This window comes from Dipodomys spectabilis, unplaced genomic scaffold, assembly GCF_019054845.1.
Source record: "Dipodomys spectabilis isolate Male_0828 unplaced genomic scaffold, ASM1905484v1 ptg000288l, whole genome shotgun sequence".
Classification (NCBI taxonomy): Eukaryota; Metazoa; Chordata; class Mammalia; order Rodentia; family Heteromyidae; genus Dipodomys; species Dipodomys spectabilis.
This window is the reverse complement of record NW_024870965.1, coordinates 882,334-900,175: the sequence shown is the minus strand read 5'-3', so window position 1 is coordinate 900,175 and position 17,842 is coordinate 882,334. Positions and strand designations below refer to the sequence as shown.

Sequence of the window (17,842 nt, the reverse complement as noted above, 5' to 3'; positions counted from 1 at the left end):
GTCCAGCCACCCTTAGCTCTGTTTCCTCCGGTGTAACTGGCTGGGTTCCAAACAGGTTTCCCAGTGCTTTAGGGTCATGGGAGGTTGGCCTAGAGGTTTCTTTGTGTGTGTGTATGGGCGGGGGGGGGGGGGGGGGGGGGAGACAATTTCCTGGTAGTGGATGGCAACTTCTTTTTCTTCTTCCCTCCTTTCTTCCTCTTCCCTCCCTCCTTTCTCTCTCTCTCTTTCTTTTTCCTTCTTTCCTTCTTTCTTTCTTGTCTGTTTCTATAGACAGCATCTTTTGTTGCCCTGGCTGGTCCTCAACTCCTGGCCTCCCATGTGAGTCAGTGGGACTACAGAGGTGTGCCACTGCCCCCTGCCTCAACCTGAGGTTCTTAAAAACCCTGATCTGTGACCCACCAAACTCAGGTGGCCTCAGTTTCTCTCTGGGGTGGAGTGGGCCCCAGTGACCTTCTCTAACAGTAAGCTTTCTATTTGGGGATACCTCCTCTTCCTCGATTTCTGGGAGGGAGAGCAGCATACAGGAAGGCACACAGAGCCCAGCAAGGCAGGAAGACTTCGAGGTCCCTTACCAGCAGCACATGGCACCAGGGGTCCTCGAGGCCTGACCCCTTGGCCTCCTGGCATTCCTTCTTGGGGAGCCCCTTCCCCGGGCTCCTCTCAGGCCCGGGAAGCGCAGAGGCCCCAGAGCTGCCTGGCGGTCACAGCCAAGCTGCAGGATTCGTTCAGGGAAGGACTTGCTCACCTGCCCCTCCCCTCTGACTCAAGTCATAACAAGTAACCTGGTTCCCCTGGCCTGGCAGCCTGGGAGGGACTGCAGGCGGGCGGGCGGGGCGGGAGGGACGGGAGGGCTGGCCAGAGGGGTGGCCAGCAGCCCGCACCGAGCTGGAGCGGGCTCAGAGCGCCGAACACAAGGTGGCCGGCCGGAGGCTTGAGAGCCCCTGGGGCCACATGAGCGGCCCTTCCCCTTCTTGACCCCGGAGCAGCGGGGCGCTGGAGGGAAGCCCAGACGCAGGTGAGGGCCGGACAGGGTGGAGCTGGTCCTGGGGCCTCCGGCGGGGAGTTTGGGCAGTGGCTGGGGGGCAGGGGTGCTGGGTTGGGACCAGGAGCTTGTCCCTGTGGTCAGGTCTCAATCTGGTAGAGAAAAGGTTAGTGGAGATGATGAGCTGGGACTGGGGAGAAGCTGGTTTTGGGGGGGGAGCCCCTTTGCAACGGGGTGTCCACTTGGTCTCTTTCCTCCTCTGCCTTTTCCTGGGGACACTGTGGGGTTATGGTGGGGTGCTTCTTGGGGCTCAGGGCTGGGACTCCGGAGTTGGGCCGGATGCTGGGTGTCACCTGAACTTCCTTTAACTTCCCGCACCTAGCACTCCCGTCCTCCGGAGGGGGGTGGGGCAGATGCCCATCTTTGGGAGGGGGGAGGGGGAGGGGGGGTCTGCTTTGGCTGTGGGGGAGGGTCTCTCAGCAGGGCATGGCTCAGAATCACACCGAGGAGCTGGGAGGGGCTGCAGGCCCAGTTTAATCTCCGCTGTGCATCTGGAAAATGGAGGATCCGGAGGTTGGGAGACTTCCCCGAGGGGATCTGGGCAGTAACCTTGAGTCTCTGCTCTTTGACCAGCCTGGAATAGCAGGCTCCAGGTGCGAGCAGCAAGGTGCAGAGTGGACTGAGTGGACCGAGAGCCCCGTGAATGGCAGCGCCTCCCTCTTGGTCCTACTTAGCTGCCATCCTCTAGGAGTCCCCAAGCGGGTCTGAGTCCCCCCCCCCCACCACCTTTCAAAAGCAACTCCTTAGTGGTTAATAATTAATTAGCAAGTGGGACTAATTAATGGCTTCCCCTCCCACACCACCTCCTTCCTTTGTCTGAAGAGAGGCTCCGTGTACCTGCGGGGACCCTGCCTGGGTAGGGTGTTGGTCTCGCTTCCTGCCACAGGCTGAGCCCCTAGTTTCTGGGGACAGTGGGAGGAAGGTTGAGCTGCCTGCTCCCCTATCCTAACAAGGATGAGACTGGGACCAACAGTCACCCCAACTTCCCTGGGGCTTCCAGACTCAATGGCCAATTTGTCTTCTGATATGCTTATAAAGACTCGACAGGTACTTTTTTTTAAATTAATGTGCTGTGTATTTCCTACAATTCCTTGGCGAATCTGAGATTCAGAAGTGCAAAGTCCAGGCAGGTTCCAGGGCTGTGGTGGTGGTGGTTGCTGCCCCGTTTCCATATGATCAGCTGCCACCTGGGCGCTGTGAAATCTCTCCGCTGCGGTGGAGGTGAAGACAGCATCGGAGACCCGGCCCGTATCTTGTCGCCTCCTCCTGGCTTTGCTTTCCCAGGCTCTGCACAGGGATGGAGCCCATCTCCCCAGCCTGGGCCCTGAGCTGGGGAAGGGGGGGGGTGCAGTAGGATAAGTCCCAGACAGAAACTCAGAAGGACTTTTGGACTCTTGCTCAATGGGCTGACTCAGTGAGGAGGTGGCCGCCTGGGTTCCACCCTCCTGCCTCCCTCCCTCCCTCCCGGGGCTCCAGGCTGCAGCTGCCAGCCCTGGCCAGCTGGGACCCCAACCAGGGGTGTGGGTTTGGTGAGGAGAGAAGAGGCGGGCACAGGTGTTGTTTGGCTGGGCAGGCGCACAGCTGGGATGGTGCCCACACCACCGAGCGCTGCCCAGAAGACCCAAGGGAGGCAGAGGAGGGGGCGGGCCCTCGACCCTGGCAGTTCCTGCTTCATCACTGTCTTCACCTCCAACCTCCACAGTCTTGACGGTTGCCCTGCCCCCCCCCCCATCCTCCTGGGCTGTGGGGTTTAAGGGATCCAGGCTGATTCTCTCTGAGCTAGCAAGAAAGGCATTCCAGGGCTCTGGCTTTGGGATAAGTCTCTGGCGTGGAATGGCTTCAGGGAGCCAAGTGACCCGAGCCTTGGGCATCCTAGACCAGCCTTGGACCCCGGCGTGCCCACCAACTTCAACAACCTCTGCTTCCTTCTCCCCCTTCCCTTTTCTTCCCTTCCCTCCCCCCTCCCTCCTCCTCCTCCTCCTCCTCTTCTCTCCTTTCCTCTCCTTCTCCCTCTCCTTCTTCCTTGTGCTGGTACTGAGGCTTGAACTCAGGGCCTCTTGTTCTTACCTGGCTTTTTCACTCAAGGCTGGTGCTTGAACCAAACCTCCACTTAACTGCTTTTTAGTGGTTAATTAGAGATAGGACTTTCCCCTTGATCCTCCGACCTCAGCCTCCTGAGTACCCAGGACTAGGGATGTGGCTGTGCTCCCCGCACTCCGTGAGGACATCTCCCCCTCATTCCTCTCCTCCCCGCTTTGTCCCCACTCCCCTTCCTTGTCCCTCCCTTGGTCCTTGGTCTTTCCTCTCAATGACTTTGCCGCCACAGTCCCACCTCTCTCCTAGAGGCCTCACTCAGGAGGCCCAGAGCGAGGCTAGCCCCTCCCCTTGGCAACCCCTCATTGCACACAGCCTGTGTGCACACCTCCATCCCCAAGCCTCTGTCTCTCAGCCGCGTGTGGGATCTGTGGGGTTTGCTGGGAGCTCTTTGGTTATTGTTCTCTATTCTCCTTAAAGCTGGGGGAACAGCAGGCTCTCTTCACATCCTGGCCCCTGCTGGGACCCGTGCTGCCCCTCCCGCCTCTGTGCCCCCTCCTCCCAGAAATCCACCATGGAGACTAAGGATGAGGTCAGCGACACGGACAGTGGCATCATCCTGCAGTCTGGTGAGTGGGTCTGGAAAACCCCTAGCCCCAGTCCTGACTCCTGCGTGAGTCCCAGGCCCCAGGCTTGCCAGGCTGAGACTCCTCAGGCTGGAAGGGAGGGGAGAGAGCACGCTGGGGAAGGGGGAGGAGAGCAGGGATGCAGCAAAGTGCTCTCCCCGGAGACCAGCCTCCGGGTCTAGTCTGGCCTAGATTTTTTTTTCTTTGCCAGTCCTGGGGCTTGAACTCAGGGCCTGGGCGCTGTCCCTAAGCTTCTTTTGCTCAAGGCTGGCACTCTACCACTTGAGCCACAATGCCACTTCCGGCTTTTTCTGTGTATGTGGTACTAAGGAATTGAACCCAGGGCCTCACACATGCTAGGCAAGCACTCTACCACTGAGCCATCTTCCCAGCCCCTGGCCTAGTTTTGACAGGATAGGAGAGGTGTGTGTGTGTGTGTAAGTGTAAGGAAGAGGAAGAAAAGGGGGTAAGGGAGGGGAGGGAAGAGACCCAGCAGTTGTGACCATGGAGGCTGTCGCCGGCCGCAGGTCCCCTGGCGGGAGAACCCTGCCTTTGAGCTGTGATGCAGCGCCCTGCACAGCCGGGAGACGGTGCTTTGTGGTTATGACACAGGCCGTGGCAGCTAGCTTGTAATTTGTGGGCAGGCATTAAAGACTTAGCAAAGAGTGGTCAACAAAGCATGTAAGAGAACCGCCTACCTCAGTATCCCTGAGAGGGGCCCTTTCCCCTCGCACAGGCCCGGACAGCCCCGTCTCCCAGACCAAGGAGCTGACCCACGCGGTGCGCAAGCAGCAGAGGGCCCTGGAGGCGCGGCTGGAGGCCTGCCTGGAGGAGCTGCGGAGGCTCTGTCTGCGAGAGGCGGTGAGGACTGGGCTGGGCCCTGCCCCCAATGGGGCTACTCTCCGGGGAGCTGGATCTGGGGTGTCAGAGCTCCGTGTGGGTGCCGGGTAGCCCTAGTCTTGAATGGTTCTGGAAAATCAGACTGAGTTCTAGGCTCAGAGCCCCTCTGATGCAGTGTCCAGCCTGGGCCCCGGGGGGAGGGGAGTGAGTGGGGGGCATGGAGAAGAACGGGCCCGAGGGGCTGCAGACGGGAGGGCGTGTGCACAGGGTGCCCCAAGTTTTGGATGGCGGGCGGGGCGAGGTATGAAGGATGTGGCAGGGGCACTGGTGGCTCAGCCGTCCCCAGCAATGCGATTTGGGGGTCACTAGATGAACCTCTCAGGGTTGGCCAAGGGCTAGCTAGGTAAGTGACCAGGGGCTTGTGTTGGCCCCCCTCCCTGCCCCCCTCCTCCGCAGGAGCTGACAGGCACCTTGCCGGCAGAGTACCCCCTCAAGCCGGGAGAAAAGGCCCCCAAGGTGCGCCGCAGGATCGGAGCCGCTTACAGGCTGGATGAGTGGGCCTTGCGCAGAGAGGTGAGGAGCTTCGATGGGGCGGTCCCTCAGTCCCCAGGGGCCATGGGGTGGGGCAGTCCCTCGGTCCCCAGGGGCCATGGGGCGGGGGTCAGCCCTGTGGTGGTCCAGGGCACCCCCTTGGGTAGTCCAGCTGGTAGGCAGTTGCCTGTCTGTCCAGGTAGGTCACTCGGACCCCAGGGCTGCCTGCATCTCAGCCCGGCTTGGCTGGCCCCCGGTGAGCATAGCCCGGCCTGCCTGACCTTCTGAGGACAGTGTCCCTCATGGCCCCATCCCAGCCCTGCTCAGCAGGCAGCTCAGGGAGGGCTCAGGATGCCTGATAGCTTCTCATGGGGACCAATGGGCTCTGGACCCCTCCCAGTGCCCCGCCCTCTGCCCCCTGCAGGTGCGGGGGGGGGGGTGTCCGAGCTGCTGCTGCTGTGCCCCGGCCTCCCATCACATGCCCATCCCGTTCCCCTAGGACCCCCAGAGCGGCCTGGAGCGCCAGCTGGCCCTGCAGCTGCAGATCACCGAGGCGGCGCGGAGGCTGAGCTCCGAGGACAACCTCAGCCGGCAGGCGCGGCGGCAGCGCAAGCACGCGGCGCTGCAGGAGGAGAAGAAGCTGCGGGAGCTGCAGCGCTGCCTGGGAGAGCGCAGGCGCAGCAGTGAGCCCCCGCCTGTCACGCTGGGCCGAGGTGAGCGGGCGTGCGGGCGTGCGTGGACCGGCCGCGGCTGGTGTGCGGGTGGCATCCGCGCGTTGGCACCCAGTTAGCACCACCTGCGCGCCTGCCACTCTGTCTGAGGCTTCCTATCCGCTCCAGCTGGCCACAGCTGGCTTCTTGGGGCCCCCTGGACCCCCTGCCTGCCCTCTGCGGGTCTGGCATGACTCTTCTTTCGTGGGAGACCATCTTCTCCTCACCTTAGACATCCCTCTTCCTCCTCCTTCACTCGCCTTCAAAAAGTCAGGGCACTGGTGGCTCACGCCTGTCATCCTAGCTACTGAGGAGGCTGATAGCTGAGGAGCGTGGTTCAAAGCCAGCCCGGGCAGGAAAGTTTGTGAGACTCTTATCTCCAATAAACCACTCAGAAAACCGGAGGGGCACTGTGGCTCAAGTGTTAGAGCGCTAGCCTTGAGCTGAAGAGCTGAGGGACAGCGCCCAGGCCCAGAGTTCAAGCCCCACGACCAACAACAACAAAAAAGCCAGAACTGGAGGTGTAGCTCAAGTGGTAGAGTGCCAACCTTGAATAAAAAAGCTAAGGGATAGAGCTCTGGCCCTGAGTTCAAGCCTTAACACACACACACACACACACACACACACACACACACACACTTCCCTGGCAGAAGGCATGTCCTAGGCTGACTCTAAGCTTAATCCTGGGGTTGATTGGGCTGAGGTGCCTCAGGCCCACGGGCCTCTCTGGTCAGGGTAGGACTCCATGAGGTAGCACGCCTTCCCCTGGCGGGCACAGGCACCCATCCTCGCTGTGTGCAGCTGATCACTGACTCCCTGTGGAGCTTGCTAAATGGAGTCTAGCCTCATTGATTGGCGCTACTATCATAATCCCTTCTGCACCTGCACTTGCCCAGGTCGGGTGATCTTCCTTCCTCTGTGCTCTACTTTATAGTACCTGTGGCCCTGATCAGGAGACCTGTGGCTTTGTGGCAATGAGTGCATTGGCAGTGTCAGAAGTCACCACCTGACTTCAGTGTGTCTAGGCTGGGTTGCATCTACTAGCAATTTTGAGGCCTGAACTAGATTGGGTTTGTTTGTGTTTGGACTCAGGGTTTGATGTTCTCCCTTAGCTTTTTAGCTCAAGGCTAGTGCTGAACCACTTGGACCCCATCTCCACTTCTGACTTTTTCTTGGTTGATTGGAGATAAGAGTCTCAAAAACTTTTCTGCCAAGGCTGACTTTGAACCGTGATCCTCAGATCTCAGCCTTCTGAGTAGCTAAGATTACAGGCATGAGCCACCAGTACCCAGTGTCTTTCTTTGCCTCCACCCAAATCCAGCTTGTCAGGTTAAGACTTGCGGCCTTCATTCCTCCATTCCAGTGCCCACCACCCTGAGCCGTGGGGCTCAGCCTTGCTCTAAGTCTCTCCTGGGTCCCTGGCTGTATGGGGCCTGACAGACAGAGGCCCAGGGCAAAGTGGACTAGAGGCTTCGGCTCAGCTTGGAGAACAGGGCTGCCCTGTGGCCTGTGAGCTCGGCTTCCTGCCTCGCTGCTGGAAGCTCCTCTTGTCCATGTCCCTTAGGCAGGCAGTTTCCCCAGCGCCTGCTCTCATCTGTGCGCTCTGTATTTGGGTAAGGAGTGTGTGACCAGACCCAGCTAGGCCAACCAAGCAGCAGTCAGGAGTGGATGGCAGAAAAGCCACTGGGCTGCCCCAGGGCCAGGTGGCCATTGGCTCTAGCCTGAAGGGAAAAGGTGTCTCCACCCCTCCTCCATTCCCCACAGACCCTCAGCAAGGGCCCTTCCCTTGGAAGACCGCCGCTGACCCAGCGGCCAGCTTGCCCCGTGCTTGGAGGAAGCCATCCCAGGTGGTCACAGCCCCTCCTGTCTCCCCCCTCCCCCCCCCCCCCCGCCAGCCCCCCAGCCACACTGTCAGCAGCTCTTCTTGCCCTTGGGTGCTGTGGTTGCTGAGAGCTTCTGCCTCGACAGGCTGGTGAGGGGATGTCACTCTGCTGCCACCATTGTGATCAATGACATTCTTTGTTGGGAATGGGGCTGCAGGCCAGGACACGCCTAGGACTCTGGTTTAACCCAGTGAAGGAAGGCGGGAGGCTGCGGTTCTCGGAGGGGCTCAGCCCAGGAGAAGACAGACGGCTACGGGCAGGGCTGAGGCTCACACCGGCTGCTAGCTTACCTGGCTCCCTGATTGCTAGCTTCTGGCCCTGTTCTCTTCTGGGTCCTGGGTTCAAATGCCCTGGCTTGGGAGCTCAGAGCTAGAAGTTCCAGACAAGTAATTCCTGTTTTGTGGCTCCTCTGCCCAGCTAGACGCACCTAGAAGGAAGAAGTGGAGAAGGCTTAATAATTAGCTAGAGGAGGAAAGGTGTTTTGAATTTAAAAAGGAAAAAAAAAATAAGCAAACAAAGCAAAAAAAAAAAGCATTTCAAAACAAAACTCCACCTCCACCTTCTTGTTCTCCACACAAGGGTTATTCAGGTTGGTAAAGTAATTAGGCCAGGTGAGAGTAATTATGCAGGTGGCAAAGAGCCATCAGGTGTTGAACTAATTTATTATAGGGAGCTTCATGAGAGCCACCTCCACTCAGCACACACCTCTTTTTTAATGTAAAAGGTGCCCACTGTGTGTTTGCTGGCTAGTTGAATAACTCTCCCAGTGAATTTCTGAGACGGTGGAAGTGCTGCCCATCTTTGCTCTTCAATACGGTAGACTCTTAAGTACAAGTTCAGTTCCATGCCCGGAGCTGGTGTATGCACACCTATAATCCTAGTTACTTAGGAGGCTGAGATCTGAGGATCAAGGCTCAAAGCCAGCCCAAGCAGTGAAGTCCATGAGATTTCTCGTCTCCAGTTACCACCAAAAAGTCAGAAATGAAGTTGTGGCTCAAGTGGTAGAATGAGTGAAAAAGCTAAAGGACAGCACCCAGGTCCTGAGTTCAAGCCCTAGTACCAACACACACACACACATACACACGACAATTTCCGTTCCTCAGCCCCTGTAGGCACGGTTGTAATGAACTTTTCATTGTGCTTAAGTTTTCATGAACACGGCGCCATGCAGATTGGTTTGTTGGGCAGGGTCGTTTTGGAAATGCTGAGTTCCCGAGTCCAGTCTTTTTGCAGTTCTCTTTCCCCGGGGGCAGTCCTGTGCTGCAGTCCCGAGGGGGCACCCTAAGGACAGGGGTAGGACAATTGTGGTAAGCCAGGCTGGGACAGGGCAGCGACAGTGTGCATGAGCCACTTGGGCCTGGCAGCTCCCGCCTCTGTAGAAGCAATGTGTCTCCATTCTCCCTTGTTTGCAATATAGCGCTTGGGACCTACAAAAATCATCTTGTTTATGTGCAGGTTAGAGCCGATGGGGGACGGTTGCTTTCTTGCCAGACAGAAGATCCTGGATCTTGTGTGTATTCAAAACATGCGGGGCTGGGAAGGTGGCTCGGTGGTAGAGTGCTTGCCTTGCATGCATCACGCCCTGGGTTCAATTCCTCTGCATCACATAAGCAGAAAAAGCCGGAAGTGGTGCTGTGGCTCAAGTGGTAGAGTGCTCACCTTGAGCTGAAGAGCTGAGAGACAGCGCCCAGGCCCAGAGTTCAGGCCCTACGACTGGCCAAAAAAAACATTAGGGTCTAGTCAGCCAGCCTTGAGGAAAGTTCTTCAGTTGGTGATCTGTCACCTGAAGGAAATGGGTGTGACATTTCTGTCTCCCAGGAGGTCCAGCCCTGCAAACCTAGGCTAGAGCTAAGTGGGTAACTGAAACCTGGGTTGCACTGTTAAGCCTGCTGCGGAAGGTAACAATTCCGTAAAGTAGTTCAACTTGCCATTGGGGACCATAAAAACCTTTGTTCTCCAGGCAGAGAGCAAAGGGTACCTCCTTCACTGAACCTGACAGAGTTTAAGAACTGCTCTGAGTAAAATTTGTATTTCATTTTAGTTACGCATTGAAGATTGGAAAATTCTTTTCTACAAAAGGTTAGATAGCATTTTAGGCTTGGTGGTCTCTCTTTTAAAAAATTATATACTTGTTATCGTTACATAGTTGTACAAATGCATTACTACACATGTTGGTTTATGAGTACACTGCATCTTGATCAGTATTGCTCCTTTCACAATTCTCCCTCATCTCTCCCAACCACCCATCCAACTGCCGTTTCAGTGATGACTACGGCCAGACATCAGGTAAAGGAATCTGTAGCTGTATTCCAATAAAGCATACTGGTAAACACAGCCAGTGAATTAGATACAGTTGTAGTTCACCAACTCCTATCCTAAAGGATCTCCGATGGTTAGAAGCATATACTGTTCTTAAAACTTCTGGTCATGACCTACGTAGCAGGTGCTAGTAACAATAGAGCCAGTAAGAGGTGGTGGCTCAGGACATAGACAAGCCGAACCATCTAGGTGTAAATTCTGACTCAGGCACCTAAGGCGACTGGGTTGACTAATTGACCCAAACTTCATGAGAGTTTTTCCCAGCTGTTCCCTGGATATGATCTTCCTTACATTATGAATTATTACAAGAAATACACATATTGGCACAGTAGACATATTAGCCATTGTTTATCTTCATTATCCAACACTGGTGGAGATGCTTTGAGAGGCTGTGCCATAAAGGCCTGTAGTTCAGGTGTGAATCTCCAGCAGTGTGGTGGTATGTGCCCCTGCCCTCTGCTTCTGAGAGGCAGAGAGCATCTCAAAAATAACCAAAGCAAAAAGGGCTGGGAGGTGGGGCTCAAGGGATGGAGCATCTGCCTAGCCAGTGTGAAGCTCTAAGTTCAATCACAAGGGAGGAGGGGGGAGGAAGAAGAGGGGAAGGAGGTGGTGGTGGTAGAGGGAAGATTGCCAAAATTCTTTTCACACTAAGGGCCTTCCAGAATGGCTTTTGTTGATAGATGCGGAAGCAGGTCGGAGCTTTGAAATGGCTAATTCAAGGTTGTGTGGCCAATGAGAGAGCCAGGATTAAAATCAGATTTCCTGTCTCCTAACCCCTCACTTCTGCATCTTTTTCTTCCATAATTCACCACACATCGTTCAGCACCCAGTAGGGATTTCCTGGCAGCGGAGGCAGCCCTGGGAGAGGGTTTGGGCCAGGATCCTGTACACACAGGTTGATTTCCTCACTTCCTTCTCTTCTCTCCCCTTTGCTTTTCCCAGAGCTCAGCGCCTCGGATGATAGCTCCCTGTCTGATGGGCTCCTCCTGGAAGAAGGTGAGGGCACGATTTGAAGACACGGCCAAGGCTGGGGGGTCCTACTCCCAAGACTGTAGGGCTTTGCCAGAATGTACTGTGGGGACCTCAATGGGGAGTGGAAGGTTTAGTGAGCTGGTGAGGGCAGGGTGTCAGCCAGGGTCTCCCTCAGCCGTGATGACATTCAGGTACCCCGCATATGCTCAGTTGGGGGAGGGAGGGAGTTACCACCTCCCTAGAAATTTGACTGGAAGAAAGGAAAGGGGAATTCCTAATCTGTTAATCCCCAAGGCCACTCCTTCACCCTGGGGCTGCGTTCCCAGGAGGAACTAGTCAGGGCCAAGAATTGATCACCCCGCCATCCGCCATCCTTGGAACCCGGGGGACAAAACCCTTGTCAAAGGACTAAGAACCCTGCCTACCCCTGCCCAGGATGTCAGAGGCAAGGTGGAAGGAGAGGGTGGTGCAGTCAGGCCAAGGGAGTGCCCAGGCCAATAAGGAAATAGGGCACTTGGGCAAGGCAGGAACAAGAAAAATGGGTTAACACAAGGCCAGCCTTCAGCCTGTGGCTGCCTCCAATGCCTCCAGCACCAGGACCCACTGTTGACAAATGGGATTAGCGAGAGCCAGGAGGCTACTTGAGGTGCAGATAGGGCTGTGGGAAAGAGGGAGGCCCAGAGGAGAAGAAAACAAAGTGTGAGTATCTGGGGTCAGAGCCATGCCCAGAGCAGATGGACAAGCCAGACATGAGAGGGAGAGCCAGAAGGTTCTTGCTGGGCTGGTTTTCCCGGCCTCTGCCCTTACCCGGTTTCTTTTATTCCTGCAGAGGACTCACACATGCCAAAACCTCCCCCAGAGTCCCCGGTCCTACCTTCCCGGCCTCTCCCACCCCAGAGTCTCGAGGGGCTGCAGCCAGCAGGGCCTCAGCCGGGGGGCCTAGAGCGGGCCCCCATCCAGAACAGCCCTTGGAAGGAGACCAGCCTCGACCATCCATATGAGAAGTCCAGGAAATCTTTGGAGCCCAGCAGCGAGTCTAGGTCAGGGTAAAGGGAAGGCAGACCTGGCAGGGATGCGCGCGCACGCTCGGGCTGGACAGACAGAAGAGGAAAGGGGCAGGAGCGCACTCTCTCCTGAGCTGTGTGATGGCAGGGGTGTGAGTGGTGGCAGTTCACACCCCTGACCTTGGGCTGCTGGGTCCCTGTGCTTGTGGAGTTCTTGAGCTCCTTGCTGGAGATGTTCTCGTCGCTGACTGCTCTCCCAATTGTCCTTTCCCAGTAGCCCAGCCACCACGCCACAGGACGGGGCCCTCACCTCCAGCCTGTGGCTGCTAGAGCCCATCTCCTACCACATGGTCCCCATCCGCAGCGTTCCTGGCCAGCGACAGGGCCGCACCAGCGCCCCAGCCACCCCCGAGATGCAAGGCAGGCGAGGCCAGGCACAGTCCCTGAGGTAAGAGCTCCCCCAGAGATGTGGGGACACGCACCATCCAAGGTTTGGGGATGCTGCTATATACACCCTGGCTGACATATGGCTAGCATCTTGGCTTCTGCTTAGGATCATTTCTGAGGCCTCCCCCAAAGAGGCTGCAGAATTTTCTAGCAGATAGCCACAGACATAGAGTTCACAGATGCCCAGCTATTGCTTGTAGGGAAGGTATACAGGGATTCAGGAGTTCCATCACACCATTGTCCATCAATGGATTTAGCCTATAGAGCCCTAGTTTATGTGAATGTTTGTTGAAAGACAATTTCCTGGCCAGGTACCAGCAGTTTATGCCTGTAATCCTTGCTACTCAGAAGCCTGAGATCTAAGGATCACAAATGGAAGCCATCCTGGGTAGACAAAGCTGAGATTCTTATCTCCACTTAACCACGAAAAACTGGAAGTACAGCATGGCTCAAGTGATAGCGTGAAAAAGCTAAGCAAGAAAGTGAGGCCCTGAGTTCAAATCCCAGTATCATCTATGTGGCTGTGTGTTGAGTGTGTGTGTGTGTGTGTGTGTGTGTGTGTATGTGTGTGTGTGTGTGTGTGTGTGTGTGTGTGTGTGTGTGTGTGTGTCTATGCGCATGCGCACATGCGCACACGTATGCACACACTGGACAGGTGCAGTATTTTTCCCCCAGTGCTAGGGATACAACACAGAGCCCTAAACATACTAAACAGCTCCAGCTAGTAACACTGTTCTTGCCATTATTTCCTAAATAATGCAGCATAAGAAAGCCGTGTGTCTGTGGCTTATAATCCTAGCTACTCAGGAAGCCGAGATCTGAGGATTGTGGTTCTGACCTAGACTAGGTGGACAAATCTGAGAGACTCTGATCTCCAGTTAATCAGCAAAACGCTGGGATTGGAGGTGGAATTTCAACCTTTGAGCAGAAAAAGCCAAAAAAAAAAAAAAAATCAACGGAGACCTTGTACGAGACCCCAAGTTCAAGACCAAGTATGGGAACAAAGCCCAGCATAGGAACAGTCTCCATAGCACTTACATCGTATTAAACCTTTATCTATGAACACTCTAGAGATGACTTAAAGTGTATGGAAGAGTGTTTGGCTTTTGTGTATTTGCTTCAGGGAGATTTGATCTAACACTTTCTGTGCTCTGACCTTACGGTGGGCATCCATTCCAAGACGTGTGTGTGTGTGCGTGCCTGTGCGTGCACGCCAGTCCTGAACTCAGGGCCTAGGCGCTGTCATTCAGCTTTTTTGCTCAAGGCTGGCGCTCTACCACTTGTGCCACGGCTCCACTTCCAGCTTTTTGGCGGTTAATTGGAGATAGGAGTCTGCCTGGTCTGGCTTCGAACCGTGATCCTCAGATCTGGGCCCTGCGCTCCTCCCAGGACTTTAACTCACCCCCTCCAATGCAGCCAGCTGAGCACCCGCCTTCTCTCTCTCTCCTAGGCTGGACTCGTTCCGCGAGGCCCGGGGGCGCAGCGCCTTCCCCCGCCGGCGCCCCACGCACTACACGGTGACGGCGCCCGAGCCGCGCCGCCCGCAGAGCCCGCCCGCGCCGGGCGCCCGCCACTCCTGCTCCGAGGACAGCGGCTCCGAGGCCTCCAGCGTCTCCCACCCCACGTCCCCCGGCAGCAGCAGCCCCGACATCTCCTTCCTGCGCCCGCTGTGCGCCCCGGAGCCCGCGCGGCCCCGCGGGGCCTGGGGCCCGGCGCCCCACGCCCCCAGGCTGCTGCTGCCCCCCGGCTTCTTCCCGGCGGCGGGGGCTGCGGCCGGGCGGTTCGTGGTCGTGGCCGAGAGCCCGGGGGGACTCGGCGAGTGGGAGCCCGGCGAGTGGGAGCGGCGCGGCCCGGGCGAGGCGGCCGCGGCCCTGCGCTTCCCGCGCCCCGCCGCCGCCCGGGGTCGCCTGGGGCGCACGCCGTCGCTGAAGGACGGCGCGGCGGGCCGCGCGCTCAGCCGGGCCGCGGTGTCCGAGGAGCTGCAGTGGTGGCACGAGCGCGCTCGGCTCCGCAGCCGACGCCCGCACTCGCTCGACCGCCACGGGGCCTTCCGCGTCCGCAGCCTGCCGCCCGGCCGGGCCCCGGCGCCGCCCCGCGCACAGGTACCCGCCCCGGGCCGGGCACGGGGGAGGGGGGCCGGGCACGGGGCTGCGTCCCTGCGGGTGCAAGGGTGGACTGATGCCGCTCCTGCACGCCCGGTGCTCGGGCCGTGCCAGCCCGGGACACAGGCCAGGAAAACGTTTCCTCTTGGGCTCTGTGGAAGCCGCCTGGCTTCCCCCGGGCGCCTCCTGATGTTGCTTGCCTGCTCGTGACAGGTACCGGGGTGCCCTGGCCGAGGTGATCCTCGCGGAGAGCTGCGGGTCCCCCCACTCCACACCTTCCAGTACCCCATAGATGATCCACCAAGCACAGAAACCTCAAATCCGATGGAAATGAACCCCTGAAATTAACCTGACTTGAGGGCCCAGGCAGAGGAAACGTTTAGAAATGGGATTTGCAGAGATCAGAACATGTGTCAGCCTGTTGATTCTTCCTTCTCTTTCTTCTCCTCCTCCTCCTCCTCTTCCTTCTGTTCCTCCTGTTTCTTCTTCCTTTTTTTTGGTCGGTTGTGTGGTCTGGGCTCTCTGGTTTTCTAGTGGTTTATTGGAGATCAGAGTCTCAACGGATTTTCCTGCCTAGGCTGGCTTTGAAGCACAATCCTCAGATCTCAGCCCCCTGAGTAGCTAGGATTACAAGCGTGAGCCACCAGCACCCTGTCCTCTATTTTTGTTTTTGTTTTTTTGTCTTTGCTAGAGCTTGAACTCAAGACCCGGGCACCGTCCCTGAGCTTTTGTGCTCAAGGCTAGCCTTCTACCACTTGGAGCCACAGCTCTACTTCCAGTATTTTGATAGTTAATTGGCCATAGGAGTATCACAGACTTTCCTGCCCAGGCAGACTTTGAATTGTGATCCTCAGATCTCAGCCTCCTGAGTAGCTAGGATTATAGACGTGAGCCACCCATCCCTTCTTCTTGACATTCCTCCACCACACTAAGCTGAGAGGCAAGGACTCCTATCAAAGACTATGAGCTTTCAAGCTAGACTACCAGGTTCAAATTCTAGCCCTGTTAGTTACCAGATGCAGAGTTAGGCAGTATACTCAACTCCTTTGGGCTTCTGTTTCCCTGCTGAGAGGTGGGAGTAGTGTGTGGGCAGATAAGAGACTGAAATGATTAGCAGTACAAACCCAAGGTCAGATTACTGCCAGTATCCCCATCCAGGCCCCTGCAGACCAGCTTGGTGCAGTGTATCTAGGATTTAGAGCACTCTGCCACTGGCCCTCGTTGCTTCATTCATGGCAATAGCATGCATGAATTACTTCCTTTCTTTTCCTTCCTGGTGCAGAGAGCTCTGCTGGGGACGCACTCCAGAAGTCACCACAGGCTGCTCCTTTGACGCCCCAGGCTCCCAGCAACCCAGCTGTATCCCACTCCCCTCTCCTTCCCCCCCTCACAAGCTTTTAGGCTGCAGCTGCCGTGCCCAGCCGGGCAGTTCCCTGGCTCCGTCCCAGGCCTCACCCTCTAGCTGACGTGCTTTTCCCTTCCTGCGAGCTTAGACCTGTCCTTGGCCCAGATCTAGCTCATCCTAACCTGCTAGACAGGGCAGATCCTGAGATGTGAGCGGCAGGAAGGTAGGGAAGGAGGAGGTCAGCGTCTGTCCATCAACTGAAAGAACCTGGAGAGACAGGGCATAAGGGATGATCCCTAGAAACATAAGCATGGGAGGGAGGGCCGGAGCTGAGTGTCAGGGCCCTGTCACCACCGCTGCTACCCCTGCCGCCGCCTGCCTGTGTCTTCAAGGGACAAGGATGACAAGTACCCTGGTTTGCTCACCCACAGTCTCCCTTCTTCTCCCCCCTGGCAGGTACCCACCGTGTGTGTGCTCCGGAGATCGCCCGAGGGGGCTCCTGTGCAAGTCTTTGTCCCTGAAAATGGAGAAATCATCAGCCAAGTGTAACTGTTGGACGCCTCAGCTGCTGCTGGGAAAGACTTTGAGAGCGAGGCTGGAGCTGGGGCTGAGACCCCCCCTCACCCATAAGTGCCTCCTTCGGCTCCCTCACCCCATCGCAGGCCGATGACCTGGAGCTGGAGATGTTGTTTTCATCTTCCACTATCTATGTGTTCCCTCCCTCTTCCTTCTTTCCATATGAGGATTTATATTTGTGATTTGTCCTCAAGTTCTTATGATGGGATTCTACTCGATCCCCCAGAGTCTAGCCTCTTTGGACTTAGGGCTTTGCTGGTTTTACTGACAACCTTATAAGTGTCCTTATACAAGACAAGTGTCCTTATCCAAGACAGGTAGCAGAGAAAGGTTGTTGGACACTCTGCCCAGTCTGAGAAAGCTCCTGGCCCTTCTCTTCCCTCGTTGTTGAGGCTGAGTGAGGCACACACTCTCCTCCATTTCCCAGGTCTCTTGATACCATAGACCGCAGGAGACTTTCCTCCCTGCTGCCCTGCTTATATGTGCTCTGTGATGCACACCAAGTGGTAGGTTAAAGGTCAGAGTACCCTGGTAGAGTCTTGTCTTCCTGAACCCTGCTATTTTGGGGGCCCATAAATCCCGTTAGAGGCTCCAGTCACTATTCTCACTCCACGCCCTTGGGTTTCCAAGCTGCAAGCCCGTTTGGGTCTGCAGAAAATTGTCACTTGAAAGCCCCCAGGCTGGAGGCTGGCTGACCCAGCCCTCTCTCTGAGATCATTTCTCATCGTTCTAGAAACCATCACGTGGCAAATATTTGGGGGGAAGGCACCGCTTTTGTGGCGTGTCTGGGGTGGGAGGAGGTGGTTACCACCCTTCTGTTCCCTGCCCAGCCATGCTTGTCTCTGCTGTGAGAAGAATCCTTATTTGTACATGCTGGGAATGCTCTTTCCTGAGTCCTGCCGTGCTAGCTTGTCATAAAGGGCATTCAGGGATTGCCCAGCTGTTGAGGCCGGGCAAGCCTGCAAGCTAGCTGCATGCACTGAGACCAGCATCTCCACCGAAGGCCTCTCTGCTGCCAGGTCAGATGCCCAGTTTGAGAGAGCTGCATTCCAGTTTTGCCTGCGTAGAACTCTTCCCCTGCAGGATCCTGAGACTGAGAACCTCACAGAAGGCTGCAAGAACATGGTGCCCTTCTCCATGTTGGCCCGTGGCACTGGGTACAGAACAACGAGGGACACATGCTCTTTCGCTGTGTGCCTGTCACAAACTGCAGTAGGCCCCCTTTTGGGGTCCACCCGCCCCTACTTTGATAGGACATTCATTTGCTGAGCCTTGGCTCCTTCCCTCCCCCCACCCCCAACACACCTGAACATCCTCCACATTAACTTATTGCCATGGCAGAGTGGCCGGCCCTCGGCTGCAGGACTGGAACTAGGTGAGGTCTTTGTGCCAAAAACTTCAATAAAGTCTG

General features: G+C 56.6%; 1 protein-coding gene across 1 annotated transcript; it reads left to right on the top strand.

Moving 5' to 3' along the window:
- The first annotated feature begins 859 nt into the window (after window positions 1–859).
- On the top strand, window positions 860–17,842 carry Inava (innate immunity activator). Its single transcript, XM_042701231.1, has 10 exons — window positions 860–1,015; window positions 3,557–3,705; window positions 4,439–4,563; window positions 4,999–5,115; window positions 5,573–5,786; window positions 10,928–10,981; window positions 11,787–11,997; window positions 12,236–12,409; window positions 13,859–14,510; window positions 16,312–17,842. Exons 2-10 carry the CDS (start codon window positions 3,651–3,653, stop codon window positions 16,402–16,404), a joined length of 1,695 nt encoding a protein of 564 aa, XP_042557165.1. The 5' UTR covers window positions 860–1,015; window positions 3,557–3,650; the 3' UTR covers window positions 16,405–17,842.

Bases quoted from the DNA above. Each gene is read 5' to 3' on its own strand.
- Inava (XM_042701231.1), top strand. From the start codon at position 3,651: ATGGAGACTAAGGATGAGGTCAGCGACACGGACAGTGGCATCATCCTG. The intron at 5,116-5,572 runs GTGAGGAGCTTC...CCGTTCCCCTAG, and splicing joins AGTGGGCCTTGCGCAGAGAG to GACCCCCAGAGCGGCCTGGA. The intron at 14,511-16,311 runs GTACCCGCCCCG...CCCCCCTGGCAG, and splicing joins CGGCGCCGCCCCGCGCACAG to GTACCCACCGTGTGTGTGCT.